The 19644-nt window shown below is 40.4% G+C and overlaps 1 protein-coding gene and 1 long non-coding RNA gene across 2 annotated transcripts; both read right to left on the bottom strand.

Moving 5' to 3' along the window:
- Positions 1 to 2444: 2444 nt before the first annotated feature.
- On the bottom strand, positions 2445 to 3127 carry LOC137090487 (uncharacterized). Its single transcript, XR_010907870.1, has 3 exons — positions 3000 to 3127; positions 2798 to 2935; positions 2445 to 2520 (listed from the first exon to the last, which is right to left on the bottom strand). It is a non-coding gene; the product is annotated as an uncharacterized lncRNA (long non-coding RNA).
- Positions 3128 to 3235: 108 nt separating this feature from the next.
- LOC137090816 (mucin-2-like) lies at positions 3236 to 18905 on the bottom strand. The gene is made up of 4 exons (XM_067454770.1): positions 18788 to 18905; positions 18080 to 18478; positions 8030 to 8104; positions 3236 to 7830 (listed from the first exon to the last, which is right to left on the bottom strand). Exons 1-4 carry the CDS (start codon positions 18903 to 18905, stop codon positions 3236 to 3238), a joined length of 5187 nt encoding a protein of 1728 aa, XP_067310871.1.
- Between the last annotated feature and the right edge of the window lie 739 nt (positions 18906 to 19644).

The raw sequence follows: 19644 nt of genomic DNA, 5'->3' as shown, positions 1-19644 counted from the left end.
GACCGGCCCAGACTCGGAAGGCATGGAAGTGGCCGAGTTGTGGGTGGGGTCGAATTCTGCACCCTGCAAGTCGAGACCAGGGTCTGGACTGGGAGGGGCTGGCGACAGAGGGGACTGAGAGTGGCGAGGCACTGAGGTGGCACACACTGCTAGTCGCGCCCTCTTGGGGCTCAGAGGCGAATGAGTCAGTTCTTTGTTCTTTGGGTGCCGAAAGAGGGGAATTTATTAAACAAAAGATTTTCCCCCGGCCCTCCTCCGGGGGAAGGGGTGGTCCTGTAACCATCTCCTGAGAAAGAACCGAATTTACCTCCGAGCAGCCTGTCTCAGGCACCTGCGTACACCTCTGCCCTTTGGCTCGGATGAAGGATGCTGCTGCGGCCAAGCAGAAGGGTCAGGAGGGCAGCCTCAGTGGTGAGTGTATATACAGCTGATGGCTGTCAGCTCCGGGTCCAACTCGGACAATACTGGCGCGCCCGGAGGCGGCAGCACAGCCGAATCATCATCCTCGGAGGACTCTAGCCCACCTTGTGATGCGGTTACCAACATCTCGTCATCCTCTGGAGCGCTGAACGAAACCCGTGGACCGGTCGAAACCGAGGCCGCGGGCTCCATCACAATGCTCGCGGGTACCGGTGCAAAAGAGGAGGGTGTGGGCCGTGGCATGAGCGTTGGAGCTGTATTCCACACCATCACCCTCAGGTCACCCTGGCCACCAGCTGAAGAGACGCCCCACGGACCGCAGAGGCCGCAGAAACGTCAGATTTGGGGGGTGACGGAGGGGACTCACTCCGGCGGCTGCACGGAGATCATTGAGTCTCGACCGCAACACGGAGATGGCCATATTCCCACAGTGGAAACATGACTCCTCCACAAGCGCTGCCTGAGCGTGCTGAAAGCCCAAACACGCCAGACAGTGCGAGTGCCCATCAGAAGACGCCAAAGACCGGCCACACCCAGAAGCACACGGGCGAGATATCCTGAAAAGGACGTGCCACGTGTGAGCTCTTTTGTGAGAGGAATAACCTCACAGTCAATGCCGAAGCACCCAGGGGACCACACACCAACTGGAAACCAATCGTCAGACCAGCAGGCAGGAAGTATGTGACCGCTGGAACGCGCTGTACACCAACACCGACTGGAAGATCCTGATCGTCTCGAAGAACTGACAATAACTCAGAAGGCTTGTAGGAGTGAAAGGTATGTAACCCTTGGCTCCGAAGCATTAAAACATAATGCGATTATGCCAGCTACTTCCTTATATACCCACGTGGGTAGGCAGAGTTACGCATACAAATCTCGCATGCCCATGGCATTGGCACTGCCATTGGACGTTTTCTAGTCTCTGAGATGATAGGCTTCTAAGCGAAACCCCCATTCGTCAGTCACTGACGTTACGTCGGCGTGACTGAACGAAAGGGAACACAACTGGCCAACAAATAAATCTAAAAATAAATGATGTTCCTTAAGAAAAGTCTACCAAAATAGAAAATGATAATAATTAAAAGTATATACATAGCCTAGACTTTTGTAGTGCAAATTAAAATCCTAAAACTGCCACACAACTTTACAGTTGCAGGTCAGTCTAACAGAGAACGCACCGGCTCGGATGAAAACTGCTTCAGTGAGCTCAATTATAGTAACACTGCATTTTATTCTCAGTGATGGTAATGGGGGAAACAGTAATTAGCTTGATTACTCGTTACTGAAAAAAATAACTCTGTTAGTAATGCCGTATTCCCATCACTGGTCATCATGGCTCCTAACACACCACGTTATTAACAGAACATTGCTTATTTGAAGTTTGTGAAACGATTACAATTGTTAGAAGACAGAATCGTGATTGTTAATTGTACCAAAGGCAATAGGAATTACATCTTGGAAAAAAGCAAAAAATTGTGTGGACAGTGTGAGTGGGCATGTGGGGCGAACTGCCAGAAATGGCGTCCATGCTGATACACTATCAATGAACAGAGGTAGAACTGTTGTGTCAATTATCTGAACGTGCTTCTTCCGAACCTTGTTAACAAGCGGAAGCTGATAGTATATCTGGCCCATAGACACTGACGCTGATTTCATGGAGTCTTAAAAAATGAGAAGCTTCTCACCATTAGTACAGCAAAGAACGTCAGATGTGAACACGAGCACTTTATTGTTTTATTGTTGATTTTTTCTGTCTCACAGCCGGATGTCGTCCATTCAAGATTTCCTTTGAAGAAAAGAGTGTGACAAATTAAATAAATAAAATAAATTGGGTTTGTTGATGGGAACTTATCAATAAAGTCATTAATACATTTACCTTTGCCATCCCAAGATCTGCAAGACGCCTCTCCGACCTGTAGGAACATTTTTATTTTCCTTTCACAGTGTTTGATTATAAAAATAAATAAAAATAAAAACCTTCCTTACCAGATTTTTATTTGTAAAGAACATTTCTATATTTTTTTTAAGGCTGGAGATATTGGCCTTCATCGTTATTCCATAAACCTCATTGTTCAAAACAGTGTAATTTTTAGTTTCATTCTAAATAAGAAACAGAAAAAAAAATCTAATATAAACGTGTAAATACAATAGATCGAGACATTTGTTCCCCAAATTTTTTTTGTCATATTTTCACTGGAACAAAGAGGTTACAATAACATCACAGAAGCATCATAACAGTATTGGTTATGATGGTGTACTAATGTCCAGCTCTTCTAATTTTCCAGATTAGTAAACATTTTTTTAATAAGTAAACTATTCCATAAACTTTCCTTAAAATGTTCAAACATGGATTTTCTTTTTTTTAAATTATGAGTACCTTTCCCATGTTTTTGAACCGTAGAATTCCGAGTAACGCCCTGCCGTTGTTTTCCAGTCGTGATTTATTAAAGGCCTCGCTGGGAATCTTTACAGACCAGGGAATGTCTGTGTTCAGGCCACTTTGACAATCAGTAACCTGTAGAAACTGAATTATAATAAATAAAGAATCATATTATGTTTAAATATCACTCAAGTCTTACGTTTATCCTGTTTGGATCTGAAGAGTAACATGTGTCTCTGCTTTCTGTGTTCTTGTCTTGTATGTGAAGAAGACCAATAACATCCCCCATGACAATCTGTGCTATGCTTATATTGCTGTTTTTCATCTCTTCCATCTCAGACTCCAGATTGTCCAAAGCTTCTCTGCAAAGATTAATATTTAGTCTGTATTCAGTAAAAAGATATTTAATTTGAAAAATCACCAGTAACCGCTCACTTACGATGCTTTGGGGGGATTTATAAATCCATCCTTGTCTTTTAGGTCAACTATAGTTAGATTGCCAGTTGTCTTAGATTGTGTTAAACTGGTAGTTGGACTGTTAGTTGTCTTAGATTGTGTGAAACTGGTAGTTTGTTTTTTAGTTGTCTTAGATGGTGTTAAACTGGAAGTTGGACTGTTAGTTGTCTTAGATGGTGATAAACTGGAAGTTGGACTGTTAGTTGTCTTAGATGGTGTGAAACTGGTTGTTGGACTGTTAGTTGTCTTAGATGGTGATAAACTGGAAGTTGGACTGTTAGTTGTCTTAGATGGTGTGAAACTGGTTGTTGGACTGTTAGTTGTCTTAGATGGTGTTAAACTGGAAGTTGGACTGTTAGTTGTCTTAGATGGTGTTAAACTGGTTGTTGGACTGTTAGTTGTCTTAGATGGTGTTAAACTGGTAGTTGGACTGTTAGTTGTCTTAGATGGTGATAAACTGGAAGTTGGACTGTTAGTTGTCTTAGATGGTGTTAAACTGGTTGTTGGACTGTTAGTTGTCTTAGATGGTGTTAAACTGGAAGTTGGACTGTTAGTTGTCTTAGATGGTGTTAAACTGGTAGTTGGACTGTTAGTTGTCTTAGATGGTGATAAACTGGAAGTTGGACTGTTAGTTGTCTTAGATGGTGTGAAACTGGTTGTTGGACTGTTAGTTGTCTTAGATGGTGTTAAACTGGAAGTTGGACTGTTAGTTGTCTTAGATGGTGTTAAACTGGTTGTTGGACTGTTAGTTGTCTTAGATGGTGTTAAACTGGAAGTTGGACTGTTAGTTGTCTTAGATGGTGTGAAACTGGAAGTTTGATTGTTAGTTGTCTTAGATGGTGTGAAACTGGTAGTTTGATTGTTAGTTGTCTTAGATGGTGTGAAACTGGTAGTTGGACTGTTAGTTGTCTCAGATGGTGTGAGACTGGTAGTTGGACTGTTTGTTGTCTTAGATGGTGTGAAACTGGTAGTTTGATTGTTAGTTGTCTCAGATGGTGTGAGACTGGTAGTTGGACTGTTTGTTGTCTTAGATGGTGTGAAACTGGTAGTTTGATTATTAGTTGTCTTAGATGGTGTGAAACTGGTAGTTGGACTGTTAGATGTCTTAGATGGAGTGAAACTGGTAGTTGGACTGTTAGTTGTCTTAGATGGAGTGAAACTGGTAGTTGGACTGTTTGTTGTTTTAGATGGTGTGAAATTGGTAGTTTGATTGTTAGTTGTCTTAGATGGTGTGAAACTGGTAGTTGGACTGTTAGATGTCTTAGATGGAGTGAAACTGGTAGTTTGATTGTTAGTTGTCTTAGATGGTGTGAAACTGGTAGTTTGATTGTTAGTTGTCTTAGATGGTGTGAAATTGGTAGTTTGATTGTTAGTTGTCTTAGATGGTGTGAAACTGGTAGTTTGATTGTTAGTTGTCTTAGATGGTGTGAAACTGGTAGTTGGACTGTTAGTTGTCTTAGATGGAGTGAAACTGGTAGTTGGACTGTTTGTTGTTTTAGATGGTGTGAAATTGGTAGTTTGATTGTTAGTTGTCTTAGATGGTGTGAAACTGGTAGTTGGACTGTTAGATGTCTTAGATGGAGTGAAACTGGTAGTTTGATTGTTAGATGTCTTAGATGGAGTGAAACTGGTAGTTTGATTGTTAGTTGTCTTAGATGGTGTGAAACTGGTAGTTGGACTGTTAGTTGTCTTAGATGGAGTGAAACTGGTAGTTGGACTGTTTGTTGTTTTAGATGGTGTGAAATTGGTAGTTTGACTGTTAGATGTCTTAGATGGTGTTAAACTGGTTGTTGGACTGTAAGTTGTCTTAGAGGGTGTGAAACTGGTAGTTGGACGGTTAATTGTCTTAGATGGTGTGAAACTGGTAGTTGGTCTCTTAGTTGTCTTAGATTGTGTGTAACTAGTAGTTCGATTTTTAGTTTTCTTAGATGGTATTAAACTTGTAGCTGGTCTCTTAGTTGTCTTAGATGGTGTTAAACTGGTTGTTGGACTGTTAGTTGTCTCAGATGGTGTTAAACTGGTTGTTGGGCTGTTAGTTGTCTCAGATGGTGTTAAACTGGTTGTTTGGCTGTTAGTTTTCTCAGATGGTGTCAAACTGGTTGTTGGGCTGTTAGTTGTCTCAGATGGTGTTAAACTGGTTGTTGGGCTGTTAGTTGTCTCAGATTGTGTTAAACTGGTTGTTGGACTGTTAGTTGTCTCAGATGGTGTTAAACTGGTTGTTGGACTGTTAGTTGTCTCAGATGGTGTTAAACTGGTTGTTGGGCTGTTAGTTGTCTCAGATGGTGTTAAACTGGTTGTTGGACTGTTAGTTGTCTCAGATGGTGTTAAACTGGTTGTTGGACTGTTAGTTGTCTCAGATGGTGTTAAACTGGTTGTTGGGCTGTTAGTTGTCTCAGATGGTGTTAAACTGGTTGTTGGGCTGTTAGTTGTCTCAGATGGTGTTAAACTGGTTGTTGGACTGTTAGTTGTCTCAGATGGTGTTAAACTGGTTGTTGGACTGTTAGTTGTCTCAAGTGGTGTTAAACTGGTTGTTGGACTGTTAGTTGTCTCAGATGGTGTTAAACTGGTTGTTGGGCTGTTAGTTGTCTCAGATGGTGTTAAACTGGTTGTTGGACTGTTAGTTGTCTCAGATGGTGTTAAACTGGTTGTTGGGCTGTTAGTTGTCTCAGATGGTGTTAAACTGGTTGTTGGACTGTTAGTTGTCTCAGATGGTGTTAAACTGGTTGTTGGACTGTTAGTTGTCTCAGATGGTGTTAAACTGGTTGTTGGGCTGTTAGTTGTCTCAGATGGTGTTAAACTGGTTGTTGGACTGTTAGTTGTCTCAGATGGTGTTAAACTGGTTGTTGGGCTGTTAGTTGTCTCAGATGGTGTTAAACTGGTTGTTGGACTGTTAGTTGTCTCAGATGGTGTTAAACTGGTTGTTGGGCTGTTAGTTGTCTCAGATGGTGTTAAACTGGTTGTTTGGCTGTTAGTTGTCTCAGATGGTGTTAAACTGGTTGTTGGACTGTTAGTTGTCTCAGATGGTGTTAAACTGGTTGTTGGGCTGTTAGTTGTCTCAGATGGTGTTAAACTGGTTGTTGGGCTGTTAGTTGTCTCAGATGGTGTTAAACTGGTTGTTGGACTGTTAGTTGTCTCAGATGGTGTTAAACTGGTTGTTGGGCTGTTTGTTGTCTCAGATGGTGTTAAACTGGTTGTTGGGCTGTTTGTTGTCTCAGATGGTGTTAAACTGGTTGTTGGACTGTTAGTTGTCTCAGATGGTGTTAAACTGGTTGTTGGGCTGTTAGTTGTCTTAGATGGTGTGAAACTGGTAGTTGGTCTCTTAGTTGTCTTAAATGGTGTTAAACTGTTAGTTGGACTCTTAGATGTCTTAGATGGTGATAAACTGGTTGTTGGACTGTTAGTTGTCTTAGATGGTGTGAAACTAGTAGTTGAACTCTTAGTTGTCTTAGATTGTGTGAAACTAGTAGTTCGATTTTTAGTTGTCTTAGATGGTATTAAACTTGTAGCTGGTCTCTTAGTTGTCTTAGATGGTGTTAAACTGGTAGTTGGACTCTTAGTTGTCTTAGATTGTGTGAAACTAGTAGTTCGACTGTTAGTTGTCTCAGATGGTGTTAAACTGGTTGTTGGACTGTTAGTTGTCTCAGATGGTGTTAAACTGGTTGTTGGACTGTTAGTTGTCTTAGATGGTGTGAAACTGGTTGTTGGACGGTTAGTTGTCTTAGATGGTGTGAAACTGGTAGTTGGTCTCTTAGTTGTCTTAAATGGTGTTAAACTGTTAGTTGGACTCTTAGATGTCTTAGATGGTGTTAAACTGGTAGTTGGACTCTTAGTTGTCTTAGATTGTGTGAAACTAGTAGTTCGACTGTTAGTTGTCTTAGATGGTGATAAACTGGTAGTTGGACTGTTTGTTGTCTCAGATGGTGATAAACTGGTAGTTGGACTGTTTGTTGTCTCAGATGGTGTTAAACTGGTTGTTGGACTGTTAGTTGTCTCAGATGGTGTTAAACTGGTTGTTGGACTGTTAGTTGTCTCAGATGGTGTTAAACTGGTTGTTGGACTGTTAGTTGTCTCAGATGGTGTTAAACTGGTTGTTGGACTGTGAGTTGTCTCAGATGGTGATAAACTGGTTGTTGGACTGTTTGTTGTCTCAGATGGTGATAAACTGGTAGTTGGACTGTTTGTTGTCTCAGATGGTGATAAACTGGTTGTTGGGCTGTTAGTTGTCTCAGATGGTGATAAACTGGTAGTTGGACTGTTTGTTGTCTCAGATGGTGTTAAACTGGTAGCTGGACTGTTAGTTGTCTCAGATGGTCTTAAACTGGTTGTTGGGCTTTTAGTTGTCTTAGATGGTGATAAACTGGTAGTTGGACTGTTAGTTGTCTCAGATGGTGTTAAACTGGTAGTTGGACTCGTCTCAGATGGTGTTAAACTGGTAGCTGGACTGTTAGTCGTCTCAGATTTGTCAGTAGTTGTGTGTGACAGTGGTGTGACAGTAGTTAATTTTTCATCAACACAGAGGGCACACATCCATTCTATTCCGTTAAATTGCACAACATATTTGCTGCCTTCTTTCCCTTCAGAACAAAGAAATTGAGATTGAGTTTATTTATATATCTGTGCATTTGCATCTCACAGATTAATGTTATACCAATATATTGTTTTTTTATTTGTTTGTTTTTTTAATTTATAAACTATAATTTCGGCATGCATGTAAGTTATAGTTCACATATTCATTATTGGCACACTCCAGCTATAATATTGAGTCCTACTTACCTCTGCATGTACTATTGTCATATGTGGCGTTTTCACATGTCTCATTAGGATGAACAGAAGGGATTTTCAGACAACCTCAAGAGACAATGACAACACATAATTCAACATAATTATCAAATCATACTGTCACTGTATGATTTAAAAGTAACATTAACATTTCTGTATGAAGTATACATCAGAGAAAACCAGGAATGCAATAAAAGAATAACCAAATAATAAAACCCAAGAGAGCTAAAGAGGCCATGTTATGCCCTTTTACAAAGTCTTGATGTTGTTTTTGGGCTCTACTAGAGCAGGTTTGTTTTTTCTTTATAACTTGTGAGACTCCATGGCTACATTTGGTTGTGCGAAGCGGAAAAGCAAAACTCTTCCGAAACCTAAATGCTGTAGGTAATAAAGAAATCGACAGAAATCAAAATTCTGGGCAAATCACGTCACACATTGATTCAGGGACAGTGCAATTTTTTCAATATATAACAATCGTGGGATAAGTGACAAACCTAAACGAACGCTAGTGTGTGAGCATTTGTGAGTGAGAGATCACAAAATGTCCCCCACAAAGATAGTTGAAGACTTCTATTATAAAAGATATAAAAGGAATTTGGTCCCGATGAGGAAAATAAATCACACTAAGGGTTTTTTTTTTTTTTTGCTACTGTATTGATCATGATAATGCCATCGCTGATTTTAACAAGGCAATAGTCTTCAGCGAATCAGTCCTCTGATGACGTGAAAGAGACGAGACAGGGTGCACAGCTCTACATATAGAAGGGATGGTTTTACCAGACCGGGAAAAAAAAAAAAACTTTCGTCTGTAAAAAAGCACTTCTGTGGATGTAAAAAGGAGTCCAAGTTCTTGAATGACTGATAAATATGATGGAGCATTGTAGTTGTTATATTCCATCAACCGAGTGGCTGAGTAGTTCATTATGCCAGCCACACAAACTTCACGTATGTCATCAACCACCAACCACAGAGGCAATATGAATTCGTACATATTTAGGTTTCAGAGCCATAGAGACATATTGGAAAATCTGATGCTCTCATCGGTTTGATGGTGTTTCTGCTGCAAACATGGTAAAACGATGTATTCCAGGTATCCTGAGAGTATTTTTTTGTTTAGTTTTTTTGTTTGTCATACTCTGTTACGATTAAAGTTAGTGATAGGTTTACTAACTGCTCTCGCGGGATGTAACGGTGTATGTTAAATCAAAAACACATAAATGATGGTCTACATTTCAGTGTATCTCTCCATATTAAGATGGTTACATGTAAATGAATTTAACCTAACCCTGTGGTACATGAACAGAGTTGACCCTGGATGTTATCATCTGCGATTGTAATGAGGCTTCTCCTCATATCCTTCTGTATCGTTTAGTTTGTTTTTGTAAACATTTTTTAAATTTCGGTGAGTTTAAATGTTTAAGGTTTACATTATCTGTCTTACTATAGTTGAGGGATTTTGATGGGTATTAGAGTTTAGCTCGCACGCAGTTTATCGGAGTTGTTTTGCAGATAAAAAATTGTGAATGAGACATTAATGCACACACTTTGTTTGTTCAGCTCTTAAGGTGATTTTTTTGGAGTGAAAAAAGATGTAATAAACTTCATAAACCATCAGTAAAGTTTAGTCATCATTCAGATGGGGTATACGCTACATTTTGTGTCCAAAAACATCTTGGGATGAGGTTTTCACACTGACAGCTGTCATTGTAAGACATAGCAAATCCGTTTGTTTGTCCGAGTTAGCAACAGTGCCTAAGGGGGCGGGGCTTACCGATAGGTCAATTATATCTTTTACTGATTACACTGGTCATAGTCATAAAAAAATAAAAATAAAATCTAAATCTAACATTATAGTTAACTTGATTTGGGTGGGGAAGCGACGAACAGATAACACTCCCTCTCGTTGATATGCAACGATATAATCAATTATCAATAATATCAGAAAGACGATCAACACATCCTTCAGCTGCACTGTGGTCAGACAGATCAGAACCTCAGAAAAAAGGTAATATGTCTTCTCATTTTGAGGAAATGGAGGGTAAAATTTAGGAAGAACCAGTATAGCATCTTAAAACATCAACCTGCACCCTTTTTTCCCAAAGTGTGTTTTACTGTCTAGAAGCAGATCAAGCAGAGGTAAATACCTCACTTATTTCTGGGAATTTTTTTTTAATTTACTGATATCTGCAGTTGAAAACGAGTAATCTGCATAAAACTATTATAAGCAACTATAGAACAATCTCAAATCTCCCCTTCATGGGCAAAATAACGAATTAAAAAAAGTTGTTTTCAATCAGCTAAACAAATTATTAAGCACAAATGGATATTTGGACAATTCTCAATCTGGTATCCAACCATTTCACAGCACAGAGACAGTGCTCATAAAGATAATAAATTATATTTGCATAAATACTGACACAGGCAAATTCTCAGGGCTGGTGCTACTGGACCTCAGTGCTGCATTCGACAGATTAATAGAGCTTTGAGGGCCCTGGTGAGTTCAACCTCTGGTGGCCGACGGTGGAATCTTCACCGACGTTTGTGACAAATATACAAAGAAATACAAAATCTGTTAATTTCTTTTATATCTGTTGAGTGTTTATAACTGAATGCGCGCTGTGCCACTGTACGTCTAACTAATACTGTCTTTTATTTTTGCATCCTCCTTTTTATCTACTGTTTTAATATATTTAATATATTTTTTTATTCTTGCCTTTTATAATAATTTTATTTCATTTAATTATTTGAATTCCTTCTATGTAAAGCACTTTGAATGACCATTGTTGAATGAAATGTGCTTTATAAATAAACTAGGCTTGCCCCTGATCCGCTCCTGCTCCGCTCTGCTCACATGCTCAGATAATAATAGCTTTGTAGGACTGTACATTATTTGGATAATTGGTGAAACAATACGTCTCATTCTGTTGCATAGAACTGAATAAAGAATAGTATATTGATATTTAATATGAATGTATTTTCTGTCTAATTTTAGTGTGTTCAGAGGTGGACAGTAACTAAGCACATTTACTTGAGTTCTGTACTTAAGTACTCTTTTTGAGTATCTGTACTTTACTTGAGTATTATTTTTTCTGTAAACTTCGGACTTTAACTTCACTACATCTGAAAGACAAATATCGTCCTCTTTACTCCACTACATTTCTATCAAGGTCCTCGAAGTGGAAAGTCGTTTCTGTCGCAGCTTTGAAAGTCAGTGATGATTTTTTTCTTCTTTAAAAGGTGTTTGGGTTTTTGCAGAAAGCCTTTCAGGAATCACTCTTGTAGAGTCTCGTGAAGTTCAATGATTTCACAGCATTTATTAAACACTGATTTATAGTTTAGAGCAAAATGGAAGAGGACGGATGTCAAAATGCTAATTTAGTGGAGTATTCACATAAACAAAGTTGTTTCTGTCTTCAGTGAAGGTGAACAGTGTGAGAATATCAGATGTGTATCAGTGTATTGGATCCGTGCATTCGGCCTTAAAGTGACAGTGTTTTTTAAGAGCTTTGTAACTTTTCTACAAGTATTTAAATGAGTTTAAGTTAGTCGTATGCTAGTGTGTCAGATGGAGCGTCACTGACTGGCTTAAACCATGATGGCATAATGTGCATTTATACAACTATAATACAATAATGTGTTGATATAAAAAAGGAAATTTACTTTTGATACTTAAGTACTTTTGAAAACAAATACTTCTGTACTTTTACTTCAGTAAAAATCTATTTTTACAACTTTCACTTGTAACGGAGTAATATTTGACCAGTTGTACTGTTACTTTTACTCAAGTAATGAAGTTGTGTACATTGTCCATCTCTGAGTGTTAAATTGAATTTCAGTCTAAACCTTAACAACTAATTTAAAAAGCATTTTTCGTTTCTGGTTTTCAGCCCAGAATTTTTATTTTTTATTTTCAGTGCATCCCTACTTTAAATATTCTAGAAAATCAGAAAGAAAAAAAAATGTTGCAAAAAGCTGAACACGTTTACATCCTATTATTGATTGAGTTTATATAGACCTCTATGTTTGGGATGAATGTTATGGTGGGGTACTGTCCCACCTGCCCTTACAGACGAGTCTTAAACCACTTTTGTGAGGAGCTTATTTAATGAATCGTCAGCCCATCTGCTAATCTTCAACATGTTTGCTTTGAAACATTAGTTTTGGATTGATCTATTTTTACTTTAAACCAAAAGAAAATGCTGTTTTATAAGAGAAGTCACAGACAATTGTGCGACATATGATTCAGGTAACAACATTTTCTCATTAGTTTACATGTCATAATGCCATATACTGTACATACACGGTGATCACATACAGGTTAACATTCTATGCTTCTTCCTCTAGTACTTATTTCCAGGAAAATATAACACATGAAAATGATATAAATGAAATAATACAGATTAGATATAGATATGAGGAAAGACTCATTCCCATAATGTTGCACCTGTCCTGTAAATAACCACAGTCCTGCCCTGAAGACTGAATTAAAGACACTGAACAAGTGGACAATTTCTTACCTGAGTTTTCCTTTAGGGTGCAGACGGGTGTACAGGTTTGGGTGATCACGTTCTGTACTAATAATCCAGCAGAAGGGAAGGGAATTATTTTAACACTCACTAAATATTATTAGTCTAAAATAGTCTTTAGTTTACCATAATCTGCTTTTCCAAACTCAAACAAATACCAGTGCTTAGAAGACAATTAACATACAGACTCCATTCAGTTTGTCTTAGGTGTGTTAGGATCTGTCTTAACATCATCACTGATATCAATGAACAATCAATACAACACTAAAATAACTTTGTGCTTATTAGTTGTGTGTGTGTTAAAACTTTATTAAATTAGAGCCAGTACCCACTTGCACTTGTGAGTTGTGATAGCTGACAATTCAGGTCATTTGGCAAAAACCACAGCTCTATGTCTTCTGTCGTCTCATTCATTCTTACTTCATATTGCCCCCCATTGTTTGTTATGTTGAAACTGTGTTTTTTGCCACCTGTTTCACAGCATCCTGGAAACCAGAGAGGACATTTTAGAATTTAATTCATAATGAAAAATTAAAAACTCAAAAATAGTTAAAATAAAATATATACTTGTTTTCACCTAGACGAGATGTGTTTATTTTGACATTCATTGTGCATTCTACATCCTTTATCACTGTATCACAAACTGATGGACATCTCAGTTTAAAATCTGGAATAAAAGTTTGGACCTGTCAGTCATCACAGGAACATTCATCTAATAAATGTACAGTATTTCTACAGTCACGTTAGCAGTGTATATTTCACATCTACCTGTTTTACTCGAGTTCCAGAAACATGCATCTGGCAAACTGTCACCAACCAGCATTATTTTTGAGCAGCCTGAACAAAGAAAGACAACATAAAAAAGTTATTATGTAATTATCATAACGTTCAAGTCAGGCAAGGAAGATGATCGATGTAAGCATATCTAAATGCAGTCATATTCTTTGATAAACAAATCAAAACCAGGAAACAAGCAAGGATAAATGCAGGATACACATAATGGAGTGTGTGATATACAAACAATGCCAGGCAAAGAAGTGAACAAACTGAGGACTATAAATACACAGGATAATGAGAAATAAAAAGAACTAAATTATGTGCAGTGTGCGCGTGCGCGTGCGTGTGCGCGTGCGCATGCGCAGTTCACATCAAGAAAGGAATATTATTTCACCGGCTTGCCCACAGGCTTGTGTTTTGGTAGCCCTCTGGAAAACACATACCCCTAATACTATTACATATAAAAAATACATTTTACTCACATAAGTGTGTTGCACCATTCCTGTCGGATCCAATATAGAAGGCACATCTTTGTGTTTTAATCTCAAATGTCTGCAAATCCAGCTCAACCTGAGACTTTTTTACAAACGATTCTGCAGTTAAAGCGAACACGTATAAATGTCTTCCCCACGTGAGCTGGAATGTCATTAAAAATAAAGTTCAACCACTCATTCCTATTATTAGGATCCGAAGGAAGCTTATGCAGCGACTGTGTTCTTCCACAACCAGGAATAGCGCAATATCTTGCTATCTTCTTCGTCATGTTTATTGTTAGTAGTTAGCACAATCCGAACAGCTCCACAAGTCGGTGGGCGGGACGACTGAATTAGACGTGCTTATTATTCTGTAGAGGCGTGTTTAGCACACGATTACGTCAAGATGCGAACACAATCATTTTCGGTTTCGGTGTCAATAAAAGCTTTTCTTTGACTAACAAGGAAGATTTCAGCTCTGAAACTTAGATATTTTTATATTACCATGACCTTTTATAAATCAAAAGCTCAAGGCAAAGTTGATTTCTCAATTCATCACCCCTTTAACAAGCAACAATGGATGACAGTATAAAGTTATAATAAGAGAACAATGGGAAGGAAGTAGTGACAATGAACTTGACATTGTCCTTTTAAGTGTAAAACTGCTTATTATGTAAGTAGCCAATGCGCCGATTATCTTGATTCAGTGGTTTGTGTTTGTGATTAAAATAAAATTTAAATATTACCCTAACATCCATCTTCCTGTGTGCAGAAATGTGTTTATGTAGTTGTGACAACGCGCAACAAATGCGTGCATATTGTCCGCAACATCCTTGCCATTCCAGCAGGACCATTGAGCAGATCCACAGCCATCCACAGTTGATGCGATCCCTTTTCTGCCTAAAAAAGATTAGCCTAAACTTTGGATGGATGGATTATGTAAATAGATCCCATGTTGCAGTTTAGTAGCCATATAGTTTGAGGAAAAATGGTAAGATTGACTTTCATTTTAATAAGCTGCATTTGTGTTATGTTAATTTTTTGTTCTGTTAGTTTGGGCCATTTTTGGTAGACCTTTGTAGCCTGACAAGCCAGACCCACATCAAGATGTTTGGTCTGGAAACTCACCATTGACGGCTCAATCCGAGGGGCGGATAAACGGTTGTCTTTCAAACTCCCTCTGCACGTGATAGGATAGCGCTACAACCAACCAGAGCAACGAAGGTGAAACAGAGCTTGTTGATAGATTAAACATTCACCGTATCCGGTCGGCTAAACTTAGAACACATCTTCCCTTTTTAAGAATGACTTCAGTGCCGTTCTTTGTTCTTTTCTCAGAGAAAAGGGGCCGTCATTATGTTAAGCCCCGCCCACCGACTCTATACACGATGTGATTGGTCCGGCAAGAGTTAGGGGAATACAGCTCAGAAGGGTATTGAGAGTTCCTAGACGACACTTGCAGGCAGATTAAATTTGCTGCCGCTAGGGTGCGTCTAGATTTCTAGGCTAAGACCTTTGTTCATTTAATTTCAACTTGCTATTTGATTGGGCCCTGTGTAAAGTGTGCTTTGTTGCCCCGTGTTCGCGCTGATGCGGTCATCTGTGAACATTTCAGAATGCCTTACAGTTGCTTAATAAAACCGGGCTTTCCACACAAGCAAACATTGTCATTAGTATGAGGTGGAAAAAATATTTTAACTGTGTCAGGCTCGAGTCAGGTTCGGTTACTGTTCTGTCGGACACAGGCCGAGCCAGAAAAATGTGGCCTGATCCGCAATGTAATTCAGACACCAGTCATGACGGAGGCATTCCCCAAAGTGTCCTCTTGGGGATGCAGTGCACGTTCCCATTCGAAAGGGAACACGGAATGGACACAGGAAATAAAACTAACCCATGAAATCCACTAGTCCATAAAAACTAAACTGAGACTAAAATGGTGACAATGATTTATGAAAATGTTTTAATACTCAAGTTTAGATGGATACATTTAGATGCACATATTTACAGTCGTAATGTTGTTTTAATAGAAAAACAACTTTTTACTTACTTTTTTGTTTTCATTTACCAAACAACATATTTACTGGCATTATATATTCTTTTAAAGTTGATAAATGTAAATTATTGTTTATAGGGACATACTTATCTGGTGTGAAGCACAACAGACGAACATCAGCCACAGCAAATTCTCCTTTAGCTGAGACATAATTCCCTCCCAAAAAAGCCTGATGGAATCTGCCAAATATTCTTTTCAACAGATGTTAAATCTTAAAGCAGTTTCTTATTACATTCTTGAGATAAAAAGTCCACAGTCCATGAAAAGAGAGCGTTTAATCCGTTCACATATAAAGCTGTGCGGTTATGATCTGCAGCTCAGAGCTGCTGAAACAATGACATGCTTCTTTTGCATACATGAAAATCATTTAGGATGAATTTGTTTTATTATTATTTTTTATTTATTTGGGATTTTACTGTAAATTTCAGTGTTCATTCATTTACATTCAGATATTGTTTATCAAGTCACATTTGTTCACAGATAACTATATAAATATTGCAAATAAAAAATTGTATTTAGAAAGTATAACTTGGTCTTTTTTGACAATATTTTGATTATTTTACAATATATAGATTCATATTCTCATACAGAAAATGATGTTTAGTTTGACAAAACTCAATAAATGTTTTTGGAGCCACTGAAAGTCCATCATGATTAAGAAATTGTATTATCTTCATTACAATCACTCGAGAGGCTCGCGGAAATAGTAATTTGCTGATTCTGACACAGGGTTTGCGTGTCTTGTATTATCAGTAACCAAATATGTTCCACGTCCATGTGGATGAGTTTTGTTAATCTACTATAACAAATAACCATGCAAATATTTTCATCCACATGCGTGGGACTTTAGTTATATTCTAATGTAAATTTGTTTTCTAAAAGAGTTTCAGTTTTGTTGGCGTCGCTCTAATATCCATATGCTTAAACATACAGGACAGCAGGATGATTATAACACCTAATAAATCTAACATTAGTAACATTCAGCATAATTCAATCCTCCCACAATAATAAGTGGCTTCATTGATGATCATCACCGACATCTGTCATTTATTTTGAGTGATTTCAGTAAAGTTTTGTATGACCTATTTAGGGTCATAATTTTATGTACAGAAATCACATTAAACAATTCTCACTCACTCACTCACTCATTTACTCATGAGTGAGTGTGTGAGTGAGTGTGAGCGAGTGAGTGAGTGAGTGAGTGAGTGAGTGAGTGAGTAAAGACGCTTCAAAAGGTTGAACACACAGTTTATCAGGTCCAGTTCTTGAGCATGTGGAACAGTTTAATTCTGCAAGGCCACAAGAACCAGCCATACAAGATGGTCAGATTTGGAAAGATTATTTTGAGAACATCTATACCTATCAAACGTCTCGGGTTATGTATATAACCCTTGTTCCCTGAGAGGGAATGAGCACTGCGTCGAAACGACAAATTTGGGGATGCTCCCTAAGCATCAACGCATCTGAAGTATGAATGAAACTAGTCCAATCCTTATTGGTCCTACGTCATGACGTAGATGTGGCGGCATACCCGGAAGCTATAAAGGGGAGCCCGGCGCATTGCAGCGTCAATTATCGCGATGAAGCAAAATGCTCTCAGGCGATACGCGGTGTGGTGACGAGACGCAGTGCTCATTCCCTCTCAGGGAACAAGGGTTATACATAACCCGAGACATTCCCTATATCGAGGGAACTTCGCACTGCGTCGAAACGACGAATTTGGGGAACGAGTGCCCACTAGGCCACACCAAGGATAAACCTGCCCTATTGTGAACTGGAGACCAGGCACAATTAGGACTGGAGTACCCTGCCGCCGGGTGTCGCAGGGAGGTGTAAGCTGTAAAACCTTATGAACGTGTGCTGAGTAGCCCAATCAGCCGCTTCACAGATGTCTTGCATTGGGACTCCGGAGAGAAGGGCCACCGAGGAGGCCATGCCCCTGGTAGAATGGGCTCTCAAGGCAATAGGTGAAGGCAGATTGCGCACCTGATATGCCAAAGCTATCGCCTGCACAATCCAATTACTAATAGTAGGGGTTGATGCAGGCAACCCTTTCTTGGGTGAGCCAAAACACACTAACAGCTGGTCTGATTTCCTCCACTGAGCTGACCTTTCCAGATAAATCCTTAAGGCCCGAACCAGGCACAAAAGGAACAGTCTCCCTTCTTCCACCGTCGCGTGAGGCGGGGGATGAAATGCCTGAAGAACCAAGGACCTGACCACACTGGATGGGACCTTAGGCACATAGCCTGGTCTAGGGTGCAGTATGGTTTTTCTTGTCCTGGGGCAAACTCCAAGCAGGTTGGCGTAATGGCCAAGGCTTGAAGATCCCCCACTCTCCTAAGAGAAGTGATGGCTAGGAGGAACGCCACTTTAAGCGTCAGATTCTTAGGTTCCGCTGCATCCAGTGGTTCGAAGGGGGCCTTGCCCAGGCCTTCGAGAACCACGGCCAAATCCCATGTAGGAACTCTGGTACGCACTACAGGCCTCATTCTCCGTGCCCCACGGAGGAAACGTACAACCAAATGGTGCCTACCCAAAGGCCCATCACCTAATGGAGTGTGGAAAGCTCCAATAGCTGCCACATACACCTTAGGTGTGGATGGGGTAAGCCCTGCAGAGAAACGATTTTGGAGGAACTCCAACAATGAAGCCACTGAGCAATTAATTGGGTCCACCTCATGTGACGAAGACATTCCACTTGAGGCTGTACAATCTCCTAGTAGACGGGGCCCTAGAGCTAAGTAGGGTCTCTATAACGTCTGCTGGTAAACCCTCCCCTAGGTATCTGGCCCCCTTAGGGGCCAGACCCAGAGGTTCCATATTTTGGGGTGGGGGGGAAATATTGTGCCCCCTGACTGCGATAGGAGGTCTCTCCTCAGAGGTGATCCACCAGCAGAGCTATTATGTCCGAGAACCATACTCGAGTTGGCCAACGAGGAGCCACCAGAAGGAGACTGACTCCTTGTTGCCGCACTCTCTTCAGGACCCCTGGGAGCATAGCGATAGGGGGAAATGCGTACAGACGCAGCCTCGGCCATGTCTGTACCATGGCGTCCAGCCCCAGCGGGGCTGGATGCGTGAGGGAGAACCCCAGTGGACAGTGGGACGTCTCTCGAGACGCAAACAGATCCACTTCCACTGGGCCGAACCTCCTGCATATCGACTCCACCACCTCTGGGTGGAGCCGCCATTCCCCGGGCCTCAGCCCCTGCCTCGACAGCATGTCTGCCCCCTGATTCTGTATCCCCAGGAAATACATTGCCCTAAGGGATAACAGTTTCTCTTGCGACCAGCGAAGAATTAGATGTGCCAGTTTGCATAGTGGGTGCGATCTCAACCCCCCCTGGCGGTTTATATACGCCACGACTGCCATATTCTCCATACGGACCAGAACGTGGTGTCCACGAAGTTCCGGGAAGAAACTCCTAAAAGAGCTCTGTAGATCGCCATCATTTCCAGGCAATTTATGTGCCAGGTTGAATGACGGTCCTCCCATGGACTCCTCGCAAAGCGGTCTTCCATGACCGCGCCCCAGCCAGTGAGGGAGGCATCTGAGGGAGTCACCCCAGGGAAAGAAGCCGCTTCACGGGCTTCCACACGAGGTGGGAGAACCTTTAAACCGTCAGGGGAAGATTGAGAAAGGGCCTCAGCAGTCTCAATCTCCGCTGACAAGTCCAGCTGTGAGCCCCATGATCTGCGACGCCGGGCCGCCTCGGGGCGCCCACGGGGCGCACGTGGTTGGCCGGCCTCATCAAAGACCGCCAACCCAGACCTCAG

The sequence above is a fragment of the Pseudorasbora parva genome, chromosome 10, assembly GCF_024679245.1.
Source record: "Pseudorasbora parva isolate DD20220531a chromosome 10, ASM2467924v1, whole genome shotgun sequence".
Lineage (NCBI taxonomy): Eukaryota > Metazoa > Chordata > Actinopteri > Cypriniformes > Gobionidae > Pseudorasbora > Pseudorasbora parva.
Note: the sequence above shows the minus strand (reverse complement) of the source record. Positions and strands in the feature narration are given on the sequence as shown.

Coding starts and splice junctions, on each gene's coding strand:
- LOC137090816 (XM_067454770.1), bottom strand. CDS start 18,905: ATGGCCGAGGCTGCGTCTGTACGCATTTCCCCCTATCGCTATGCTCCC. Junction 18,479..18,787: donor CTCCTCGTTGGCCAACTCGA/GTATGGTTCTCG, acceptor GTTTCTCTGCAG/GGCTTACCCCATCCACACCT. Junction 7,831..8,029: donor TGACAATAGTACATGCAGAG/GTAAGTAGGACT, acceptor TTTGTTCTGAAG/GGAAAGAAGGCAGCAAATAT.